This window comes from Heterocephalus glaber, unplaced genomic scaffold (genome assembly GCF_053883595.1).
Source record: "Heterocephalus glaber isolate CG9 unplaced genomic scaffold, H.glaber_assembly_v1.0 deba00001564, whole genome shotgun sequence".
Lineage (NCBI taxonomy): Eukaryota > Metazoa > Chordata > Mammalia > Rodentia > Bathyergidae > Heterocephalus > Heterocephalus glaber.
In genome coordinates this window covers 5,002,737-5,025,687 of record NW_028258351.1, presented here as the reverse complement: position 1 = coordinate 5,025,687, position 22,951 = coordinate 5,002,737, and the positions used below count along the sequence as shown (strand labels likewise).

Genomic DNA, 22,951 nt, shown 5'->3' with positions numbered 1-22,951 from the left:
ATAGGTTATACACAGTCTTATGGTGGTTATGAGAATCAAAAGCAGAGCTCATATGGCCAGCAGTCGTATAATAACCAGGGACAGCAACACACAGAATCATCAGGAGGGTAAGGAAGCAATAAGAGCACTGAGATTGTGTTGGTCAGTGGAAATAAGTAGATTTCATCCCCAGAATCCTAGCTTTACAGTTTTTGGTGACCTTGTAATTTCCATTTGTTTTTTTAGGTGCTGGGATTGAACTCAGGGTCTCACATATGATAGACAAGCACTCTAGCACTGAGCTAAATCCCTAGCCTCTTATTTTTGAGCTATTCAAGTGTATATGTTTTCATATTAATTAGAAAAAGGGCTAATATATCAGATATTCTAGAATAGTGGTGGTGAACCTAGGGCATGCAAGTGTTTCTTCAAGACAAAAGATAAGTATATGAGCTGTTTTTTCTGAAGTAAAACCTCAGTACAGTAAGCCTCTGACTTAGGAACGAGTTCGTTCTGGGAGAACATTCATAAGTTTGACTCGTTCTTAAGTCTGACAAAATGAGTCTCATACACCTTTGACACAAATATACAGTGTGCAGCATAAAAATCCAAGTGCAAGGTCTGTTCGTATCTGAAAATTTGCAACTCAAATGTTAGTAAGTCAGAGACTTACTGTATTCAGGATTAATTGCATTTTTGGCACTTTGTGATAAATACTGTGAGGTTTTTTTGTTTCGTTTTGGTACCAGGAACTACAGGGAGTACCACTGTGCCTAGCTAGAATTTTTGTTTTGAATTGACAGAAATAATAAAGCTTTCTTAACTATTGGATAGACTTCTTTTAGATAAATAACGGCATCACAAAGCAAGCTTCTTTTGTCAGACTTAAAATATAAATCAGTTTTCTTAAAATATAAAATATAAATCAGTTTTCTAAAATTTACTATTGAAGATTTAGAAGAATGTACTTACTATAGGTTCTAAAAATAATTCTAGGGCCAGGGATTTATCTCAGTGGTTTTGCCACCTGCTGTGCAAGCACAAGGACCCGAGTTTGATCCCCGGTACCAAAAAATAAATAAAAATAATTCTAAGAGAATAATTGTAAAAATACTTCAAGGGATGACATTGTTAAAATGACGTGACAAGGCCTCTTAGTGTAAAAAACTCATCACTTAGGCCAGGGATGTAGCTCAGTGGCACCTTGCCTGCCTGGCCAAGTGCAAGGTCCTGAGTTCAATTCCCAGTACTGAAAAAAACCCCAACTCATCATATATGGCACGTTTGTTAAAAAATCAGACATTGGGGCTGGGGGTTTAGCTCAGTGGTTTCGCCGCCTGGTGCACAAGCGCAAGGACCTGAGTTCGATCCCCAGTACCAAAAAAGAAAAAGAATCAGACATTGTACTTTGCAACATCTATTACTTTTTTTTTTTTTTTTTATTGTAGTACCAGGGATCCAACTTAGGACCTTGCGCTTGCGAGGCAGTCACATTGCTACTGAGCTAAATCCCCGGCCCTTTTACTTTTTTTTTTTTTTAACTAAAGGAGATAATAAAAACCATAGTTATGTCTTGCTTTATTACAGTTTTCAAATGTATGTGTTTTTTGCATAATGTGGCACCTCTTTTTTGGCTTCACTTCAGTGATAGTGAATTGTTATTTGAAGGGCATTTCATTCATAAGGAGACTGTACATGAAAACATCAATTACCATGAGAAAGTGCTGTTAGATATGGATAAATTGTAGCTTATCAGGCCTTTTATGCTAGACACAGTCAACTTGCTAAACATAATCCTTCTGTAAAATCTCAATTTTTGATTTCTCTTTAGCCAAGGTGGAAGAGCACCTTCATATGACCAATCAAACTATGGTCAGCAAGATTCGTATGACCAGCAGTCAGGCTATGATCAACATCAAAGCTCATATGATGATCAATCAAATTATAATCAGCAGCATGATTCCTATAATCAAAACCAGCAGTCCTATCAGTCACAAAGGGAAAACTACAGTCACCATACACAAGGTAAGATAGTGACTTGTATTATTTTTCCTTTTTTTCTTCACAGAATTGTTTTTATATTGTTTGGATTAAAAGACCCACAGAAGATTTCATATTTATAAAAATTTTGGGTGACCTTGGACATACATTTCTTTTCTCAGGAATAAAGGCTGTTACTAGATTTTTCTTTTTTAACTTCTTGGAGACTCAGTGGATGCATGACTTTTTTGATGACTGATTACATGAATTTTCTTTGTTGTCTCAGTGAACTCTGATCATGTGACGTTACTGTTGTCTGCCAGTTCTTTTGGTGATGGGGGATGTACTTGAATTGGGGAAATTATCCTATTCAATATTTGCCTTCCCTAACTTCACCTAAGAATGACCAGTCATTATTTCTTCTGTTGTCCCATAACCACCCTGTGCACACCACTGATACTTAGGATTCTGTGTATTTCATGAAAGTGAATGGTTTAAGGGCAAAAGGTCCTAAGTCACCTGTTTTGTACTTTTACCTTGATTCATAGTAAGTGCTCAGTAAATGTTCGCAGATTTTCCGCCTACTGCTGGGGATTGAACCTAGGGCCTTGCACGTGGTAGCCACACACTCTACCACTGAGCAACATACACCTTTTTCAGTAATTGAGAATGAATGAATATTTTGTATCTTCTCTGTTTGATAATCCAGCTTTGCTTTCTTGTAGTACTGGTTGAACCTAGGGCCTTCATACTCAGTGAGCTATATTCCAGCCCTTTGAAACACTTTTTTATGTTGAGATAGTCTTCCTGAGTCACTAAGTTGCTCATCCTTGGCTTGAACTTGACAATCTTTCTGCCTCAACCTCCCAGCATGCTGGAATTACAGGCATACACACCTTGCCTGGGTTCCAATTATGTTTTGTCTATGCTTAGTTTACACTTAAATGTTTTTGAGGCAAAGAAAGTAATAACTTTTAAGACTCAGGGTATACTTTTTTATATGTAAGTTGTTAGGTTATATTTTAACTCATTCCACATTACCATTTTGTCATCTGATTTTCTAGCAGTATGGAATTTGACACAGATACAGTTCTCAAACATACTTAATTCCTGATGGTTTTATAATGACTTGCATTATGTTCTATGCATATGTGCCTTTTTCCAAAGGAAAAACATATGACCTAAAGAGCCCTTTAAGGTTATATTATGTGAACCACTTTTCATACATGATAGTGTTCACTTAGCTGTGTATATTTTCCTTTTATAGATGACCGTCGTGATGTGAGTAGGTATGGAGAAGATAATAGAGGATATGGCGGGTCACAGGGAGGAGGTAGAGGGCGTGGGGGATATGACAAGGATGGAAGAGGTCCTATGACAGGATCAAGGTAAGTATTTAGATATAGATACCTACATTTCTTTCTTTCTTTGCTCTTTTTTTGGTGTTACTTTGCTTGTTTGATTCTGGCATTTAATTTAGTTAGAGCTTTTTCGGAATTATATTGTAGAAAAGAGGATGGAAATTAAAAATTTATTTTTTCAATCTAACATCTCATGAATTAGAATAGGCTATATGAGTTAGAACAGTTATTTTACATGGTATATATTAAACAGTAGTAAAGAAAAGTACTGTACTACAGTTGTGGTTAAACCACTTGACTAGGTTTTTCCTGCCAGACCTAGAAGCTAAAAAAAAAGGTAAGTTGAGATTGGAAGCCAGAGGGACTATTCCTTAATCTTGAATTTCTTTGAACAGAGAAAGATTAGGGGTATTTTAAAAATATATATTAGGTGTAGCAGAGTAGAAAGGTGGGATTGGCAAATAAGAGAAAGATTTAATGTAATTAAACTATTTTGTCTTCTTGAGTAAATAATTATTGAAACAATTAGTGTAACATTGCATGCTATTCTGTATTTTATCTAGAGTAAGTTATAGTAATAGAATGATTTTTTTTTTTCTTTTCTCCATTGTTAGTATTGTTAGTTTGTGGTGGGGTGTTTTTTTTTGTTGTTGTTGTTTTTCCCCCTCCATATAGCATCTTTCAGAAGCTGGTTTTAAAATTACTTTTAAATATATCTGCAAAGTTATCATTTTAGCCCTAAAAACAAGAATGAAAAAGTGGTTACCACCTGTTCTCAAGTGGGATTTGTTGATTGTAAATTTGTTTGTAAAATACACAGGCTTAAAAATAGCTTATTTTCATTGGAAATTGAAATTGTCAGTTGCCTGTTATTTATATTTAGTAATATATCAGTACCGTTTCACTCTTAAGCTCCTAAGGGATTGAATGTCCCCTGAGATAACCTGAGAAACGAAACCAGTATATGCAGACTTATTTTTTCACTGACTTATATTTCTTAATTTTTACTATACAGTGCATCTTGACTGGTAGTTAACCAATGTACAAATACATCATATGGCTCTTCCTTATCAAAGAGAGCAGTCTGCTGTCAGTGTAGATATAAATAAATGGCATAAAATAACATGGCACCTTCTGCTTGTTAGCCTTCCTTCTACCTAAAACAGAGTTCCAAAACAAGATAACCAACAGATATATTTAATTTTCCAACTGATGTGTTTTAAATAGTTGGTGGCCTTGGAATGCTGTGCATTTTATAGTACATCATAAGTTTAATTTTCTTCATAAAGAAGTTAACCCAATAGAGTATCTATTAAACTATGGATAGTGTCTGACTGAGAGTAGTAGAATTCACTTTTTAGGAGGACGAAGGTAGGGAATAGGTACAAGTCTTTTTTTTTTTTTTTGGTACCGGGGATCGAACTCGGGACCTTGAGCTTGCAAGACAGGCACCAGAACCACTGAGCTAAATCCCCGGCCAAGAAGTCTTTATAAATAACAATTTCCATTTATGAGTGAGGACTTATCTTAAACTAGGGAATTGAGAAGACCTTGAATGATGTTTCTGATAAGGAATGAGAGAGCAACAACCTAGGGGTCCAATTTTTAAGCAGTATAACCTGGGCAATGTATTTTAGTATAATTTGTGGCCTACATACCCATGATGCACTAAGTTTTTTCAGTTTTTCAAATCTTTTTTTTACCTTTAGAAGCCCTTCATACAAAATCTTGGGCAGAAGCCTAGTATATAGTTGGTCAAATTATACTGAGGTGGTTTAAGTGGAAGTAAAATTGTGGTGAGGGCTCTACAGTCTTGCTTCTTTTCTCCATCCCCCAGTAAATGAGATGTTCACAAAAGGCCTTTTTTAGAAAGGAAAGATGATTATCTCTATATCAAGTTTGCCAACTTGATATGAAAGGCTAGGTAGTAAGTGTTTTAGGCTTTCAGGGCTTGTGATTTTTGTTGCAAGTCTTTAGCTCTGCTCTTGGAGCACCAGAGTGACCATAAATAATATGTAAATAATTAAACGTTGTGTTTCACTGAAACTTCATCTATGGATGCAGGTCTAAAATTGGAAGTTCATATACTTTTCATGTGTCATGACATTTTAAGATGTGCTTTTCACTTTATTGGGGTAAACCATTTTGAATTTGAGTATAAATACCAAGTTTCAAGATTTTTTTTTATATTTGGTTTTGCGTTTAAACACCAAAAATAACCAAACATTTTTCATTAGTCTTCATCAACACTGCCATTTGTGATGTTAATCATCTTAATAGTGTGTTGAAAATGTTATCTTTTGGGGGTTCCTTTGAAGACTAACTGGCATGAGTTGGATTTATATTTAAAGAAGTAGGAATATAGTTAATGGATCAGGATCAGATGTGTGGTAAAGGATAAGATGTTCTGAGACAAATTCTATGATTGCTTGGTTGGTGGAACTATTTAGACCAAAAAGAAGCCTTCAGCTTTCCAAATATGGAAGAGAGTGATGAAAATTTTAGGGACTATAGGAAGCATAATCTGTTTCTTTGATTGAAAAAAAATTTTTTTAAGACAAAGTCTCACTGTATAGTTCAGGCTGCTCTTGAACTCTATGTAGCCCAGGCTGGCCTTGAACTCATGCAGTTCTCCTGCCTCGGCCTTCTGAGTGCTGGAATTACAGGCGTGTGCCACCATGTCCGGCTCCTATTCTGTTTCTTTGAAAAAGCAGTTGTAGCAAGAAGATTGAATTTCTTATTATTGTCCATGATTGATGTTGACATTGACCTCTTATTGGACTAGAAGCTAAGACCATAAATTGCATCAATGTTTTTTATTTTATTTATTTTTTATTATTTGTTTGTGTTTTTGGTACCAGGGATTGAACTCAGGACCTTGTCCTTGCAAGGCACATGGCGGCACCACTGAGCTAAATCCCCTTGTCAGTGTTTTTTAATTGTAGCATTGTGATTACTGCTTTGCAAAATTGCCAGAACTTCTTAGATAATTGTTATTTATATTATGTCATCAAGGCATTTATAGTCAAGTATCTTTTTCTTAAAAGTGATTAATTAGTTCCAGTTTTCTGTAGTTAACAGAACACTGTCATGGCCTTGGAACTTAGTAAATTATAATAAATTCAGTTGATATTAAAAAAATGTATATGGGTCTGACATGATGGTGCATTCCCATAATCCCAGTACTTGGGAGGCTGAGACTGGGGGATCACTGTGAGTTCAAGGCCAGTCTGGATGACATAGTGAGTTCATGACCAGCTTGAACTTGAGACCCCGTCTCAAAAAAACAACAAACCAAAAAAGGTATATGTCTTGGTGACAATGTAGAAAGGCACTGGCCAATAGAAATACAATGTGGGTGACAAACATGAGATGTGCATGTAATTTAAAATTTTCTAGTAGCCACGCTTAAGAAAAAGGAGGGCTAGGCATATATAACTCAGTGGTAGAGTTTTTGCCTAGCATGTATGCCCTGGATTCAATTCTCAATACCATACACACACACACACACACACAAAACCAGATAGGGGCTGGGGATTTAGCTCAGTGTTAGAACACTTGTCTAGCAAGTGTGAGTGAGGCCCTGGGTTTGGTCCTCAGCACCAAAAAAAAATTTTTTAAAGGAAAAAATCAAATAGGTGAAATTAAACATCTAAAATAGAATTTCATGTAGTCATTATAAAAATTCTTAATGAAAGTCAGATGTGTTGTTGCATGCCTGTAATCCTAGGCTGAGGGTCTGGGAGGCTGAGGCAGGAAGACATAAGTTTGAGGCCAGCCTGGGGAATTGGGTGAGCAAGACCTTATCTAAGGGCTGGGGATGTAGTGCTTGCTTAGCCTGCTCAATACCTTGTCAAAAATAATACCTTAAAGGAAAAAATTCCTTTCTTTTAGAAATCTATTTTATATTTACATTTAAAGCACTTCTCATTTTTACTACTAGCTACTCACACATATACTCAGTAGCTACTTGTAGTTAGTGGGTACTATATTGGATAGTGCTTGGCCTCCTAAAATGTTGGTAAATACTGAATCCAGAAAGCCTTTTTACCATTAACATACAACATGGAAGGAAATAAAGTGTGAGCACAGCTACTATTGAGAATGATTTTTAAATTTAGTGAATCATTTACATTTGGAGTTAATGTTGGTCTTTTCCTCAGACACCAAAATATTGTATTGTATACTTAGTATGAAAACTCAAGCATGGCACCAGTTTTTAAATTACTCTAATTCAATTTTTAGTTATGTCCCCTTTTCTCACTTTTAAAATTTTCTAGTAATAAAGGATTCCTGCATTGTTGTTTTATTTCTTGGTAGTTTTAATCCTTGCCTAGAGACATTTAGATTCATTGATTGATTGACTGACTGATTTGGGGTTTTTTTGTTTTGTTTTGTTTTGTTTTTTTGAGACAGGGTCTCGCTATATAGCTCAGGCTGCCCTTGAACTATGTAGCTCAGGCTGGCCTTGAATTCGTGAGATCCTTCAGTTTCAGCCTCACTAGTGCTGGGATTACAGCTGTGCACCACCATGCCCAGCTAGATTTTTTTTTTTTTAATTAATGATTAGGGGGTTACCCGGGATTGAACTCTGGACCTGGCACTTGTGAGATAGGCAGCAGAACCACTGAGCTAAATCCCCTCAGCCTGGGAACAGATTTTTGTCAATGCATTTTTTTCTTTCTTGACAAGCAGTTGAAATTGAATCTGATTGTTTTCTCTAGATATGTAATACAATAATGAAGGAACCCTAAGAATCTACCTTAGGGTAGGATGCTCACTGTGGTTTTGAACTTGGGGGGAACCAAAGTGTGCAGCTAGTTCTTTTTATGCAGGAGGTACTCTGCCAATAAATTTGAATATCTTATGTCTCTGTTAAATATCACTACTACTTCATTATAAAATGTCGTTATTCAAGAATTCTTGATGTGTGTGTGTTTGCTGCTTTTTCTGGGATTGAAAACAAAACTTGTTAGGGGTACATCTTGACTCACATGTTGAAGTAACTTTGTGTCCCTTTTTTTTTTTTTTTTTTTTGGTACTGGGGCTCGAACTCGGGTCCTTGCGCTTGCGCAGCAGGTGACAAAACCACTGAGCTAAATCCCCGGCCCTACCTTTGTGTCTTAATGTGTTAGCAAGGCCTCAGTAGTATGTGGTAAAGGACTTGTAATTTGCAGATTTGAAAGAAAGACTCTTAGCAGCCATATCTTTTGTTATTTAATAGTGAGTACTATTTGAATTTTATTTACGCTATTTAATAAGTTTTCTAATGTGGGGTGTAATGTAACTAATTAATGCAGAATTTCCTAATAAGGAGAAAGAAAGTGATTGAAACATTTTTTTAAAAAATTCTTTTATTGGTACATTTTAGGTATACAACACGTTTACATTTATCATTGGGTGTTTGTACCTGTACATGATGTATCTTGGTTCTTATTTTATTCCCCATTACCTGTGCGCCCTTCACCCCTCCATCCTTCCCTATTTACATAGATTTTGTTTCCATTTTTTTTCTTTTCTCATAATTTTTCCTTTTCCTTCTTTCCTTTCCCCTTCCCCTCCCACTTCCCCTCCCCCTTTGGACCTTTTAATATTTCAAATTATCAGTTATTCATTTTAATCATTTTAATCCTTATTTACACTTTCAGTTTCTCACACTAGAGAAACTATTTGGTATTTACACATGTATGTCCTATTTATTTCACTTAAGAGTATGGCCTCAATATGCATCCATTTAGCTATAAATGTCTCTAGGTCTCATTCTTTATGGCCGAGTAGTACCCGTACCCCATTTTATAAAAAAAACCCCACGTCGTCTATCCAGTTTCCAGTTGATGGGCACTTGGGTTGTTTCCAAGCTTTAGCTATTACAAACTGTGCCGCTATAAACATGAGTGCACATATATTGCTGTGGTATGATTCTTTTAATTCTTTTATTCCCCAGGAGGGGAATAGCTGGGTCAAATGGGACCTCTAGCCCTAGTTCTTTGAGGTATCTCCATACAGATTTCCACAGTGGTTGCACCAGTCTGAACTCCCACCAACAATGGAGAAGGGTTCCTTTCTCTCCACATCCCCGCCAGCATTTGTTATTGGTTGATTTCTTGATAGCAGCCATTCTTTCTGAGGTGAGGTGGAATCTCTGTTGTTTTCATCTGCATCTCTCGAATGACCAGTGATGTTGAACATTTTTTCATATGTTTATTTGCTGCTTTTATTTCTTTGAGAAATGTCTGTTCATTTCAGATGCCCACTTTTGAATTGGGTCTTTGAATTTGAGGGGTCTAATTTTTTTTCAATTCTTTATATATTCTAGATAGTAGACCTTTGTCTGAGGTACAGGTTCTAAACATTTTTTCCCATATTGTAGGTTGTCTGTTAGCTCTGTTGGTGGTTTCTCTTGCAGTGCAGAAGCTTTTTAATAAGATGAGATCCCAGTTGTTGATTCTTTGGAAACATCTTAATGTAAAATTACAGATCACTTGGATCAGTGTGTCTGAGATATTTATGTGTATATGAATAACTTAAGAATTACTTATCTTAATTACTTATGATTTGCTTATCTTACTAAAATGTAGATTCTGATTCAGTAAGTCTGGATGGAGACCTGGTTTTCTGAAATGCTCCTAGGTTGTGCTTATACTGCTGTGCTTGTGCTTACCTTTGGGTAGTAAGAATGTAGATTTTTAGTTTGTCAAAGAGGAAACTAAACACAAGAGAGAATTTTACTGATTGAAAATTTCATGATTCATTAGTGGTAAAACTATTCTCTTCAGCCTCTCGGTTTAAAGATGTACTCTTTTTCTAATGTACTTTAGCAGTGATGCTGAACCTTTTAGAAACAAGTGCCCAAACTACAACCCAGAACCCACTTATTTATTGCAAAATGCTAACACTGCAATTAAACCTGAATTACTGAGGTTTTAGTTTAGAAAAAAACAACTTATAGGCCGGGGATTTAGCTCAGTGGTTCCAGCGCCTGCCTCAAGAGTGCAAGGTCCCAAGTTCGATCCCTGGTACAAAAAAACAACTCATACATTGCCATAGGTTCACCACCACTGCAGTGTGGCATTCCCATATAGTGACTGTCTTGAAAACTTAAGCTGCTTTATTTTCAGAGGAAATTCACAGTGAAGATGACAAGTTAAAATGTCATTTATATGGAAGAATAAGAAATTATAAACATACTCAATTATCATTACTTTTATAGATTCTCTTTTTTCAGAGATATGTTCTCCCCCCGCCCCAATGTTTCTAAGTTTTATTATTGACCAGAGTAGAAACAGTAGGAGCTAGCTAGCTAGCTATTGATTGATTGATTGATTGATTGGTAGTTGAGTCTGGCCATGAACTTGCTGTGTAGCCTGGGCTGGCCATGAACTTTTGGTAATACTCTTGCCTAGGCCTCCCCAGTGCTGGGATTTCAGTGTGACCCACCGGCTTTTTAAAATACGAAATTACGTATCTTCTACTATGATAAACAAGTTGGTACTCTGTTTAGATGACAACAAAATAGTTACGAGGTACCCTTTCCAGCACTTGTTTGTGAACATATGACTTCCACTTTCTTATTTTAAAAAGTCTACTTTATCCTGAGGACATTTAGCCTCTTTACATAAGAATATGGGCTTAACATTTTCACTGGAGTTGTCTCATCACTTTTTGGAGTTTTTAGGATCATCTTTAAAGAAATCTGAGGTATATTGGTCTTTAATAAGATTTTTCAGCAGTTTAATCTTGAGAACTCTATTGGTTTCCTTTTTTTTTTTTCTGAGATAGGATTTTTGCTATATAGTTCAGGCTGACCTTGAACTCATATGTTGTCCAGGCTAACCTTGAACTCAGCAATCCTACCTCAGCCTTCCTAGAGCTGAGATTACAGACATGTGTCAGTCACCATGCCCCTCCTATTTTCCCTTTCTTAAAGAGTTAGCTGTGATATTTGTGTATGTCATTTAGAAGTGTACGAAAGGCTTGGGTACTGCACCGAAATAGTGGTATATATGTATATGAATCTGTACTATTTGTGAGAGTCTGAATTTAATATCTACATAGCCTTGAAATAGTCTGCCTTTCCTGCTTAAGAAAGCTTCCTGGAAATAATAATAAAAATTAAAAGCAAAGTAAAATGTATGTGTCTTTATCTGAATTGATTTCAGGGGTAACATTTTTATATAAAAGTAATAGAATACACAGAGTCTGCCCCAAAAATGTATATATCAGGAAAAAGAAAACTTGTGCAAATATTTTAATACTGAGTTTATTGAGACATCATGAGATTAATAGTTACCTTTGGCCTCTACAATTACAAGAGGTGCTCAAAGTGGTGGCCATTAGCTTCCAGACATTTATTAGTACAGCAATTTTTGTAGATTCTGTATTTATTATAAAGGAAGAATGCTTTCTTAGTCAGTGGTTTTTCTTCAGATAAGCCTTCTAAAGAGTAGGGTAATCACTGAAGAGGTTATTAAGTGGTGAGAGACATCAGTCGATTGGATTAGCTTCTTGGGTTATAGTTCTAAGATTATTAGCAATAGAACATTAGATATGACCATCTGAGAACTTACTTCTCTGTCAGCAGATGAACCTTGAGAAGATTATGTAATTCAGTCTCAAGAAACAAGCTTTTATTGGATGAGTTAAGAGTTTCTTGATTAGAGAGAACTTTATAGATTTCTTATATAAAGCTGTTGTACTCTGACCACTGACTTACCTGACAGTGGTAAACTGACAGTTTGCCAAATGAAGTCATCCTGTAGTATTTGAGTATGTTGCATTCTGTCTGATGTTTGATACTGTTGTGGTATACAGAGCATTTGGCATCATGAACCTCAGAAACTGTGATATGAAGAGGTCTCTAGTATATTATGGTGGGTATGAAGTAGAAGGGCAATTTAAGTTATTATACTTTTTATTCCTCATTTTTTCAAATTTTGGAATGATTTAAAATTTGAAGACTACTTTCATTCAGGCTCACTTTTTTTTGTATATTTGTATGTCACTTTTTAAAATTCATCTCATACACCCACAATTTGATATCATAGCAGATCCTAGTACTGAAGTTTTTGCCTCTTCTGTTCTATCAAACACTTAACCTTGCTTTGTATCCTTATAGTCTTTTTTTCTTTTTCTCATGTTTTAAAAATATGCCTTTGGAAAGAATACTTGTTCTAATTTGGTGTTCTTCATGCTGTGACTCCAGCTTTAAGTCACAGTTTGAATAGTGTCCTTTTGGCTTGGGGTTGGGAAGATTTTTTTTTTTTTTTTTTTTGTACCAGGGATTGAAAGGAAAGATTTTAAAATAAGAGTATATCTGACATGTTACCTAGTAAGCTTGAAAAGGCATCTTGTAGAAGTAGACCTTTGGGAAAACACATGGAAACATTTTGAGGTCTATGAAAATGGAATTAACTGGAAAGTTAGTGGTGCTACTGTTTTCCTAAGTGCTCTACTTATGACAGTTAAGTGTAGATTGAGCCCAGGGCTCAGCACATTAGAGACTTAAGGAAGAAATCATTTCTTCAATTTTTCCTCTGCAGTGGTGGTGACCGCGGTGGCTTCAAAAATTTTGGTGGTAAGTGCTGAGTATCCCAAAATGTTTCAGTGGAAATGCTATATAAATCTAAAAGCCACCAATATCCCGCAGACGCAGTCTAAGCCCTTTCTTATTCTGTTGAGGCTGGTGTGTGTTGTGTGCTTTTTAAAAAAAATTATATTTATATACATATATATATCAAAGTAAATATTAAGCCAGAGTTGATCTCAAATAGTCCAATGGGTTTCTACACAGTGTATTTGCATGAAAGAGTCTGTGGTGATCAATGAATGAGACTTTCACTGGATTTTGACAGTATCTTTTTAAATAAAGGTAGCTGACATGTGTTTTTAAATTATTAGGGTTTTCCAATCAGCCTTCACAATCAGAGCTTAACGAAAGTCATGGGTGCCGTCTTGGACAAGTTTAAGGAGGAAATGTTGACATTCATCTTGATTTCTTAAAAACTTATTAAAATTTAATTTGCATAGTTTGTAAATCTGTAATGGTTGACTTTCAAGGATTTGGAAGTACTGACTTTTAATGCCTTGGTTGTTACTATTTTTAAAAAATTATTTCAAATAAGTTGCCTTAAATAGCTTTTTTTTTCCCCTTAGGTCACAGGGATTATGGACCCAGACCAGATGCTGGTAAGGTTTATAGTAGTTCATAATTTTGCAGTTAAGGAGTGTTAGTTTTCAGCTTTTTGAAGGGGAAAGTGTTGTGTTTGGAGGGATTAGTACAGGAAGAAGACAATACTACCTGAGGTGGAGAGCTTTATTTCTAAACAAATGCCAAAAAGAAATTTAGGGGCGTTGATGGGAAAGTTTGCTTGGGAAATTGCTGTTTGTGTTTCCCCATGGTCAACTCTTTGTTCTTTGAAAAAAACACTTGCATTTTTACTGCTAATAAGCCTTAATTATTTAAATTATTGCAAATCAGATTTAATGAAGGTATTGGTATTGGGGAATTAGAGGCAAAAAAGTTCTGTTTTAAGAATATCCTATATTGGGGCCGGGAATTTAGCTCAGTGGTTTCCGCCACCTGCCCTGCAAGCAAAAGGACATGAGTTCGATCCCTGGTACCAAAAAAAAAAAAAGAATATCCTATATTGGCTTGATAGTCTGCTTAGGGGACCTTGGAAACCTGAGTTTCATACATGAGAGAATTGTCTTACTCTGGGTGGAGGTCACTGATACTATGTGGCTTTTTATTTTTAGTGTATGTGCTGCCGAAGCGAGCATGGCTTTTTATTTTTAAATGAAATTTAAGGCTACAGATTTATTCATGGAGACTTTTGAAAGTTGTGATTTAGAAGTTAAAAATCTATTTGAGCCAAAACCTTTTAATATATATTGAAATCAGAACTTTAGTTTTTGTTAAGATGCCAAAGTATTCTATATGGATGGCAATTTCTGAATTATCCCTTGATGGACTGAATTTTTGTACATCTTTCTTACTTTGTTGTACTAATCCAAAAGTGTGCATGTAAGGTAAGGTGTGTGTACAAGATGCTCCTACTCTGATCTACATAGACTTATTGCAATGAGTGTGAAACCAGCAGTTTTGCTTGGCTTGCTTGGAAGTCCAAAGTGACAGATTTGGGGGAGTTTTGTCCTAAGGAGCCTTATTACAACTTCTGATTAGTCATAAAAAATGGAAAGTTCTCCAAAGAAAGGAATGCTAATTTAAATTAACTCTTCATCTCTTCACGAACTGTAGTTTGGTATATGAATCTGAAAAGTGAGATTTTAAAGACCTCCCCTTAATAGGTTTATTTATATTCAGAGTATGGACTTGTTGCACTTTACCTGAAGTTTAGTTGTAAGACTCGATGTACCATATAATTATTGCAAACACTGCATGTTTACATAAATTTTTTTACATTAGTCCTTTCATTTTGGTCTTAGAAACATTGCATATTGGGCAGTAAATTTTTATTGATTACTGAACAGGATGTAGTAGAACTAAAGAATGTAAAATTAACCATAATTTTTTCCCCCTTAGATTCAGAATCTGATAATTCAGATAACAACACAATCTTTGTGCAAGGACTTGGGGAGGGTGTATCTACAGATCAAGTAGGAGAGTTCTTTAAACAAATAGGAATTATCAAGGTGAGTAAAAAGTGTGGCTTATGTTGAGAGTTTCTTAATTATTAACATACTGTAGTTAAGAATCATAATTTTTTAAGCTGATGTACTCCAGTAAGGTTTCTTAAAATCCTGTATTATTCACAGTTACTCAAGTCTATAGACTTTTGCTAAATGTGTAAAGATTTTATTCCTTGTTTGTGTTTTCTACAGTCTACCTGTGCTTTAATTTCAGTCCTAGGACTCTAAGAATAGTTTCTGCCTCTTAAAATTGAGAGAATCACTGGGAATAGTGGTGCATGTCTATAATCCCAGCACTTGGGAGGCTGAGACAGAAGGAACACTGCAAGTTCAAGGCCAGCCTGAGCTATATAGTGAATTCAAGGCCAGCCCAAACTACATAGTGAGACCCTGTCTCAACCGCCCCCCCCCCAAATTGAGAGAACCAAAAGAAATTGTTAGAATGTTATAGATTTTGAAATCTATAAATATGGAAACTCAAGTTGTCACTAACAACTATTTTTTGGTATTTAATGTCTATACTGCCCAATACATAATGTATTATTTTGTAATTATTCACTTGAGTGTCCTGTGCACTGTTTATTTCAAGCATTTTTTTTTTATATCTGTTTAACTAGAAAGCAGCTTTAAGAGCAGTGTTAAGTAGATAATAACACTTGCTTGAAATCAAATTGCATTTGTCTTTTTTTTTTTTGTACTGGGGATCAAACTTGGGACTTTGTGCTTGCAAGGCAGGCGTGGTGCAGCTGAGCTAAATCCCTGGCCCAACATTTGTTTTTGTTTTTTAGTACCGGGGACTGAACTCGGGTCCTTGCACTTGTGAGTCAGGTGGTGGGACCACTGAGCTAAATCCCCGGCCCCATTTGTCTTTTTTTTTTTTGAGACAGGATCTTGCTATGTAATTCAGGTTGGCATTGAAATCACTATATAGTTCAGGCTGGCCTCAGACTTACAGAGATGCTCCTGCCTCAGCCTTCTGAGTGCAGGGATTACAGATGTGTGCCACCACGCCTGGCATTTGTCCTTTTTTTAAAAAAAACTCTAAAGAGGAAAAAACACCCTTTATTACAATAGGAATGAACATTTTTTTAAAAAGTACCTAAAACAGATCTGTTGACAGAAAATAGACATATTGACAGGAGTTCACTAGACATCACTCCTAAAGTCCAGTTTTGATGCGACTGTTTTTATCTCTGTCCCCTGAAACAGTGAATCCCTGAGTTAGGCTAATTGACTGACCAGTCTTTGTTGATCAATGGCATAAACTATTATTTTGTATGGATCTTGGTATCTGCATGTTTTCCATTCTCCTTGTTTTGATGTGGAATTATTTTTTTTCCTTGGGGAATTAAACATTTAAAAATATTTAAATGTAAAATATGTAAAGAATTCACAGTTTTATAAAGAAAAACTTCTCCCTTCTGAACATCCTTGCTGACTTTTAAATGATTTACAAGGTATATATATATTTACATGAAACTTTTTTTTTTTTTTTTTGTTACTGGGGATCGAACTTGGGTCCTTGTGCTTGCAAGGCAGGCGGTGGAACCACGGAGCTAAATCCCCGGCCCTACATGAAACATTATTTACATTTAATTTTTGTGGGGTTTAAATTATATGTAGGTAAGCAGGTATACTCCCCCCCTGCCCCCCCAACCAGGGCTCATGCATAGGCAGCTAATCTACTACCAAGCTGTATCTCCAGCCCCTGTAACAATCTTATAGCTTGGTTTTTCTTTTTTTTCGTACTGGAGATCGAACTCTGGACCTTGAGCTTGCGAGGCAGGCGGCAGAACCACTGAGCTAAATCCCTGGCCCTAGCTTGGTTTTAATTTACTTTAGCTTGGAGAATTTTTGTTGTTCAAACCTATGGATAATTTCAATTTTACATTAGATGATAGGTAACTTCATTTTTTATATTAGGTGTATATTGTAGTATGGATATATGAATTACTTTTTTAAAATCTTATGTTATCTAAATGGTACAGTTATCATATATTCTTGAAATGCTAATATCAACTTATTTCTTTCCTCAGACGAACAAGAAAACTGGAAAACCAATGATAAATCTTTACACAGACAAAGACACAGGGAAACCAAAAGGGGAGGCAACAGTGTCATTTGATGACCCTCCTTCAGCTAAGGCAGCCATTGACTGGTTTGATGGTATGCCTCATTTGTATAGTTTTCAATACTATTTTCATTTGTATAGTTTTCATACTGTTTTCTAGTATGAAAGTCAAAATATATTCTAGGAGATTGATTGTAGTATTCATTTTTACTTTTACAAATATTAATGAAAGCCAGAGTTTTTGTGTACTTATAAAATGAGCTCTATGTTTATTTGTGTAGAATATTTTCTTTTCTTTTCTTTTTTTGGGTACTGAGGATCGAACTCAGGTCCTTGCACTTGCGCAGCAGGCGGCGAAACCACTGAGCTAAATCCCCGGCCCTAGAATATTTTCTTATACCATGCCTTGCATGACATGTAACCCTAACTGATACAAGTATTATAGTTGGCCTAGATGACTCTATAGTCTTTAAAATTTTAGTTTCCTTTTTGATATGAAGTTAATACATACTTAGAAGAAATAGTAACACTCTTTTTTTCCACTGAAATGAGTAAGGTATCTAAAATCTACATTGAGATAACCACTGATAATATTTTTTGTTAATTTTCCTTCTAGTCTTTTATGAAGCTTACGATGTTCCCAGTAGAATTTTGTTTCATGCTTTTTCATTTAACATTTTAATATAGTTATTTCTTCATGTTATTACAAATCCATTATTTTTTATACTCTAGTTATTTAATAATAACAACAGTGCATGTTTATGAGCTGGCCACAACTTTCTTTTCAGTGCTGGGAGTGAATCTATAGCTTGGCACAAGTATGCAGTTCTCTACCATTGAGCCACATCCTCAGCCTTAGGCACAGTTCTAAGAGCTTAACACACATTAGCCCAGTTTGACACATTTCTCCCCACCCCCTAACCACCAGTTACACATGTGACTGTCCCATCTGTCTGCTTTTATCACTGGTGGTACAAATGGATCTAATAACTTCTACCATCTTTTTACTATTAAAATTAATAAAAAGCCACCCAACAGGACAGTCATACATGCACCACCAGTGGTTCAAGCTGCCTGGCAGTGAGACACAGAATTCCAGCCCTGCCGTGAATGTGTTAATCCTCATAGTAACCCCTTGAGACTTGCACCCTGTTCCCATTTTATATATGATGAAATTGAGGCACAGAGAAGCTAAGTAATTTCTAAGATCACAGAGAAAGTGGCAATCAGGATTCACTAAGGCAGGCTCACTTCACTGTCTTCAAAGTATTTAACCGTGCTGGATCAACAGACACTTGAAGTCCCTTCCACTTAGATTATTGCACCCTATACCTCCAAAATACAATTGTGTTTCTTCATTGATGAGATCATGATTCTGTGTCTCACATCTCTATTCTTGCTTTCTTTATTTTAAACCAGGGCTTATGATTTTTAGAATACTCATCTGTGAGTTGGTTCTTATGTCAAAGTACTTGTCATCTAACATCTTGGGAAGTTGCCAGTTAGAGTGATGAGGGCTTTCTTCAGGGAACGAGAGCTCATACCATTTATACCCATTATATGAATCCTTGGGCTCTTCCTTTTATATACCAGTTCTCTTATTTAATGTCTTATTTAAAGCAAAAAGACTAATTCTTATCCTTAAGACCTTAAGATAGCAGAATATGTGTGTGTGTGTATAAGTAATTGCATGTACACACATTGGTTTTTTTAAAAATTTATTTAGTTATTGGTACTGGGAATCAAACTTAGGGCCTTGAGCTTGCCAGGCAGGTGCTATGCTGCTGAGCTACATTCCCAGCCCCACGCCATGTTTTTAAATATAAAATATGCACATGGTAAAATTTCAAATGGTATGCGGAATGTACAATATGTAGTTTCTTTTCCACCTTAACCCCCCTCCCCCCATGATCTTACTTGTTCTCCTGGTAGGTAAGCAAGCACATAGTGGGCAGTGCATATGCAAGCATATGTGTGAATATGTAGGTATATGTGTGTGCACACACATTTCCTTGAACAGAAATGTTGACTTCATATATTGTTTCTAGTTGGCTTTTCATGTAAAGTATTAGATGTGGGTTTGTGTGTGTATGTGCGTATTTTGTCTTTATTTTTAGCTTAGTAAAAGTGACAGATCTCCCTTGTTCGATAGGTTGTGTTTCATACTTTAGCACTTGACTCTTTGGAGCACTAGTGTATTTGAATTTTTATAAGGACTTCAATTATTTTTATGAAACTGAAAATTCCCAAGATAGTTTTATATTTTTGTTGGGAGGTGGAGGTGTGTGAGTAGCATTTCTTCAAAACCATTTTCTTTTTGCTTAGGAAAAGAATTCCATGGCAACATCATTAAAGTGTCCTTTGCCACTCGAAGACCTGAATTCATGAGAGGAAGTGGAAGTGCAGGTGGGCGGCGAGGTAAGATACTGTACACAGGGTTTGAATTTAAGTCCATGTTTTGTTCCTACTTGCATGAAATTGCTGTTACCCCTTTCCCTAGGTCTTTTTTCTTTTAAAGTGGGGGTGGGTATTAAATAGATTAGGTAAATGAGGTATCCTCGTAGCTAAGAAAGTAGTGGGAGAAGGTTATAGAAATCCTTTGGAAAGCTGGATAGCAGTTTGTTCTTTATGTGGAAATCATGAGCAGTTGTTCAAGTGATAACTGAGTAGTTCATCTAATCAGTTCTTAAGCTCCTTGATTTTTTTTTTTTAATGTCTTTATCGGTACATTTTAGGTATACAGTACATTTACATTTATCATTGGGTGCTTATACCTGAACATGATGTGTCTTAGTTCAGGCTCCTTGATTCTTAAGCTTCTTTATTTCTGTTGGGCCCATTTCCTCAAAATTTGGAATTTATCTTCTTGCTTAACTTTTATCACTGAGATTCTTAAATAGGATAATGTAGAAAGTACACCTTAAAGTTCTTTTAGTGCATTATTTATATTGTAATGTGTATCTGGTCTTTGTTCTTACATTTTGTGAATTTAAGTCTCAAAGAATTATAGAGTTCTGTTGTAAGGGTTAATTTTGAGGGGGCTAGCCAGGCATTAATGAATATTTGCTCTTATTTCTTTTATCCGGTGCTTTTTGTATTAATATCTGCTATTGATTTTTCTCCTTACCCAATCCCTCCTAGGCCGTGGAGGCTATAGAGGCCGTGGAAGCTTTCAGGGGAGAGGTGGAGACCCCAAAAACGGGGACTGGGTTTGCCCTAATCCGTAAGTATTCTGTTTACTTCAGTGGGAATAGGGGTTGGGGTTGGGCTTGGGGATGAAGAGTGCAAAAAGTGGGTTTGAATCCATTAGAAACCATCTAGGAGCATTTTGTTTCCCTACTTTGTCAGGTCATGTGGAAATATGAACTTTGCTCGAAGAAATTCCTGTAATCAGTGCAATGAGCCTAGACCGGAGGACTCTCGTCCCTCTGGAGGAGGTAGGTCAGCTCTTTAATACAACTACGTGTTTCTTCTGACCATTGTTGAAGAGGCTTCACATCATTTTGGTGGGCTCATTGGTTTGCATTTCTACTTTGCAGATTTCCGGGGGAGAGGCTACGGTGGAGAAAGAGGCTACAGAGGTCGTGGGTGCAGAGGTGGAGACCGAGGAGGCTATGGTGGAGACAGAAGTGGCTATGGTGGAGACAGAAGTGGGGGTGGCTATGGTGGGGACAGAAGTGGGGGTGGCTATGGTGGGGACAGAAGTGGTGGCTATGGTGGGGACCGAGGAGGCGGCTATGGTGGGGACCGTGGAGGCGGCTATGGAGGAGATCGAGGTGGCTATGGTGGAGACCGAGGAGGATATGGAGGAGACCGAGGGGGTTATGGTGGAGACCGAGGAGGCTATGGAGGAGACCGAGGAGGCTATGGAGGAGACCGAAGTAGAGGGGGCTATGGAGGAGACCGTGGTGGTGGTGGCAGTGGAGGCTATGGTGGAGACCGAAGTGGAGGCTACGGAGGAGACAGAAGTGGTGGCTATGGAGGAGACCGAGGTGGCTATGGAGGCAAAATGGGAGGCAGGTGAGTATTGAAATGTACTGGTAATCTTCTGCCTCACTGATTTAGATTTTAGGCTTTGTGCTCTGGACACATTTTCTTTTGTGTTTTTTTAAGACAAGGTCTCACTATATAGCCCAGACTGACTTTGAACTCGGGAACCTCCTGCCTGAGACTTCTGAGTGTTGGGATTACAGGCATGTACCTTCAAGCCTGGCTACATTTTCGTCTTTTAGCTAACTTTTTGTAAGTTAGATTTCTTATTGGCAGCTCTCTCAGGATGAAGAAAATCCATTTAGTTCCCTGCTTAGCCGTGTCTAAAATTTGTTTACACTCATAAATCTTTGTATTTGTCTTGATATGTGTCCATTATTATTTTTTTCATTGTTAAAGTTAACTGAGATGGACAGATAACTTGAACAGTTATGTCAAGGGTTCTCAATTTAAGTAAGGGAAGAGCACACTTTTTGTAGGTGTGTTCTTTTTAAATCAGATGGGCTAAACCAGATGTAATGGCAAATACCTGTAATCCCAGTACTGGGGAGCCTGAAGTAGGAGGATTGAGAGTTTGAGCCAAACCTGGGCTGTCTAGTGAGACCCTGTCTCCACACCCACACCCCCTAAAATAAAATTATAATTTTAACCCTGAAGTTAATATAAATTATAATTGCATATTATTTATTGTATATATTTATATATATAAATTATAATTATAGCCCTACAGTTGTTCTTCTGGAGATTCTGGTACTTGTTGTAGATGAAAATCACTCATGGTGGGGAGTATGTTGTGTATATGAATGGTGTTGAGTTAGAACAAATTGAAGAGCCAGTGATGTAAAATAACTTCGCTTATTATACTAAGGATCTGTATGCCAGAGACAGTTTAGGGTAATGAGTATTAATATAGTATTTAGTTGGGAGAGTCTGGGTTCCGTCTCTCCCACTTAACTAGCTATGTGACTTTAGGCAAATTCCTTAACCCTTTATTATCTATAGTCTTAGCTGTACAAGAGGGCTAATAATACCTCCTTTGTAGAATTGTATTAGGTAATAACAATTGTGGGATAATTGTTAGCTATTGATAATTATTAATAGCCTAATTACTGTCTGTTAAATACTTCTTACTGTGGGGTAGATGTCTTTATATACTTCAGTTCTAATCCTGTCTACTCTGGAGGTAGATGTACCTCCCATTTTATGGAGTCATGAAGTAACTTTTCCAAGGTCACATAATAAAATGGCATATCTTGAATTCATACATGAATACTTGCTTATTCCCCATTGCTGCTCTTCTGTTTGGAGTTTAGACTTGGCATAATCTCTAATCTCAAATAATTACAGTGGTTTGGAGTTCTTTTTCTAGGTGGAAAGTTCTTAGAGTTAGTTATAGTAAAGCTTCTTCTAGGAACTTTGACTTAAACCTGGTAAATTAAATATTTATATTCTAAGGATATAGAAATAAATTAGATATGTTGTCATTCTTTCAGATATTGTCTAGCTGATGTCAGTCACCAGCACATTGAAGTGTCTGATATTCCCTTGATAGAAAATTAGAATTTAGTCTGGCTCTTTATTTTTCATTCCTAGAAATGACTACAGAAATGATCAGCGCAACCGACCATACTGATGACTGTTTTGAATGTTCCTTTGTCTCTGACATGATCCACAGTGAAATTGCCAGAGTTTTGCCTGCTGCTTTCCTCGTGGCCTCTTCTTGGGTAGTGAAATTAAGTGACATTTGGATTTTTATTTGGGTGGGAGGGCTAGGACAGTTTTTCTTTTAGAAATGTCGTTGAAATTTCCCTTTTTAGTTTCCAACCTTCTTCCCAACCCTTGAAGCAAAGTGCATTGTAAAATATTGCCAAAATGGAAAGTGTTTTGTAATACTGCAATAAAGTCTGCTTGTTTTTGTGGA

General features: G+C 36.5%; 1 protein-coding gene across 4 annotated transcripts in view; it reads left to right on the top strand.

Moving 5' to 3' along the window:
• Taf15 (TATA-box binding protein associated factor 15) overlaps positions 1-22,951 on the top strand; it is a 33,858-nt gene extending 10,907 nt beyond the window's left edge. The window contains exons 5-16 of one of the 4 annotated variants that reach the window (XM_021248892.2): positions 5-107; positions 1,811-2,004; positions 3,227-3,248; positions 12,860-12,894; positions 13,473-13,505; positions 14,863-14,972; positions 17,006-17,135; positions 19,366-19,458; positions 20,182-20,263; positions 20,389-20,477; positions 20,580-21,060; positions 22,624-22,951. In XM_021248892.2, coding sequence (XP_021104551.1) covers positions 5-107; positions 1,811-2,004; positions 3,227-3,248; positions 12,860-12,894; positions 13,473-13,505; positions 14,863-14,972; positions 17,006-17,135; positions 19,366-19,458; positions 20,182-20,263; positions 20,389-20,477; positions 20,580-21,060; positions 22,624-22,663 — 1,412 coding nt within the window. In that variant the 3' untranslated portion in view covers positions 22,664-22,951. Of the gene's footprint in view, positions 1-4; positions 108-1,810; positions 2,005-3,226; positions 3,348-12,859; positions 12,895-13,472; positions 13,506-14,862; positions 14,973-17,005; positions 17,136-19,365; positions 19,459-20,181; positions 20,264-20,388; positions 20,478-20,579; positions 21,061-22,623 lie in introns of all 4 variants that reach the window. The other 3 variants (XM_004870661.4, XM_021248893.2, XM_004870662.4) reach the window with 3 other exon arrangements.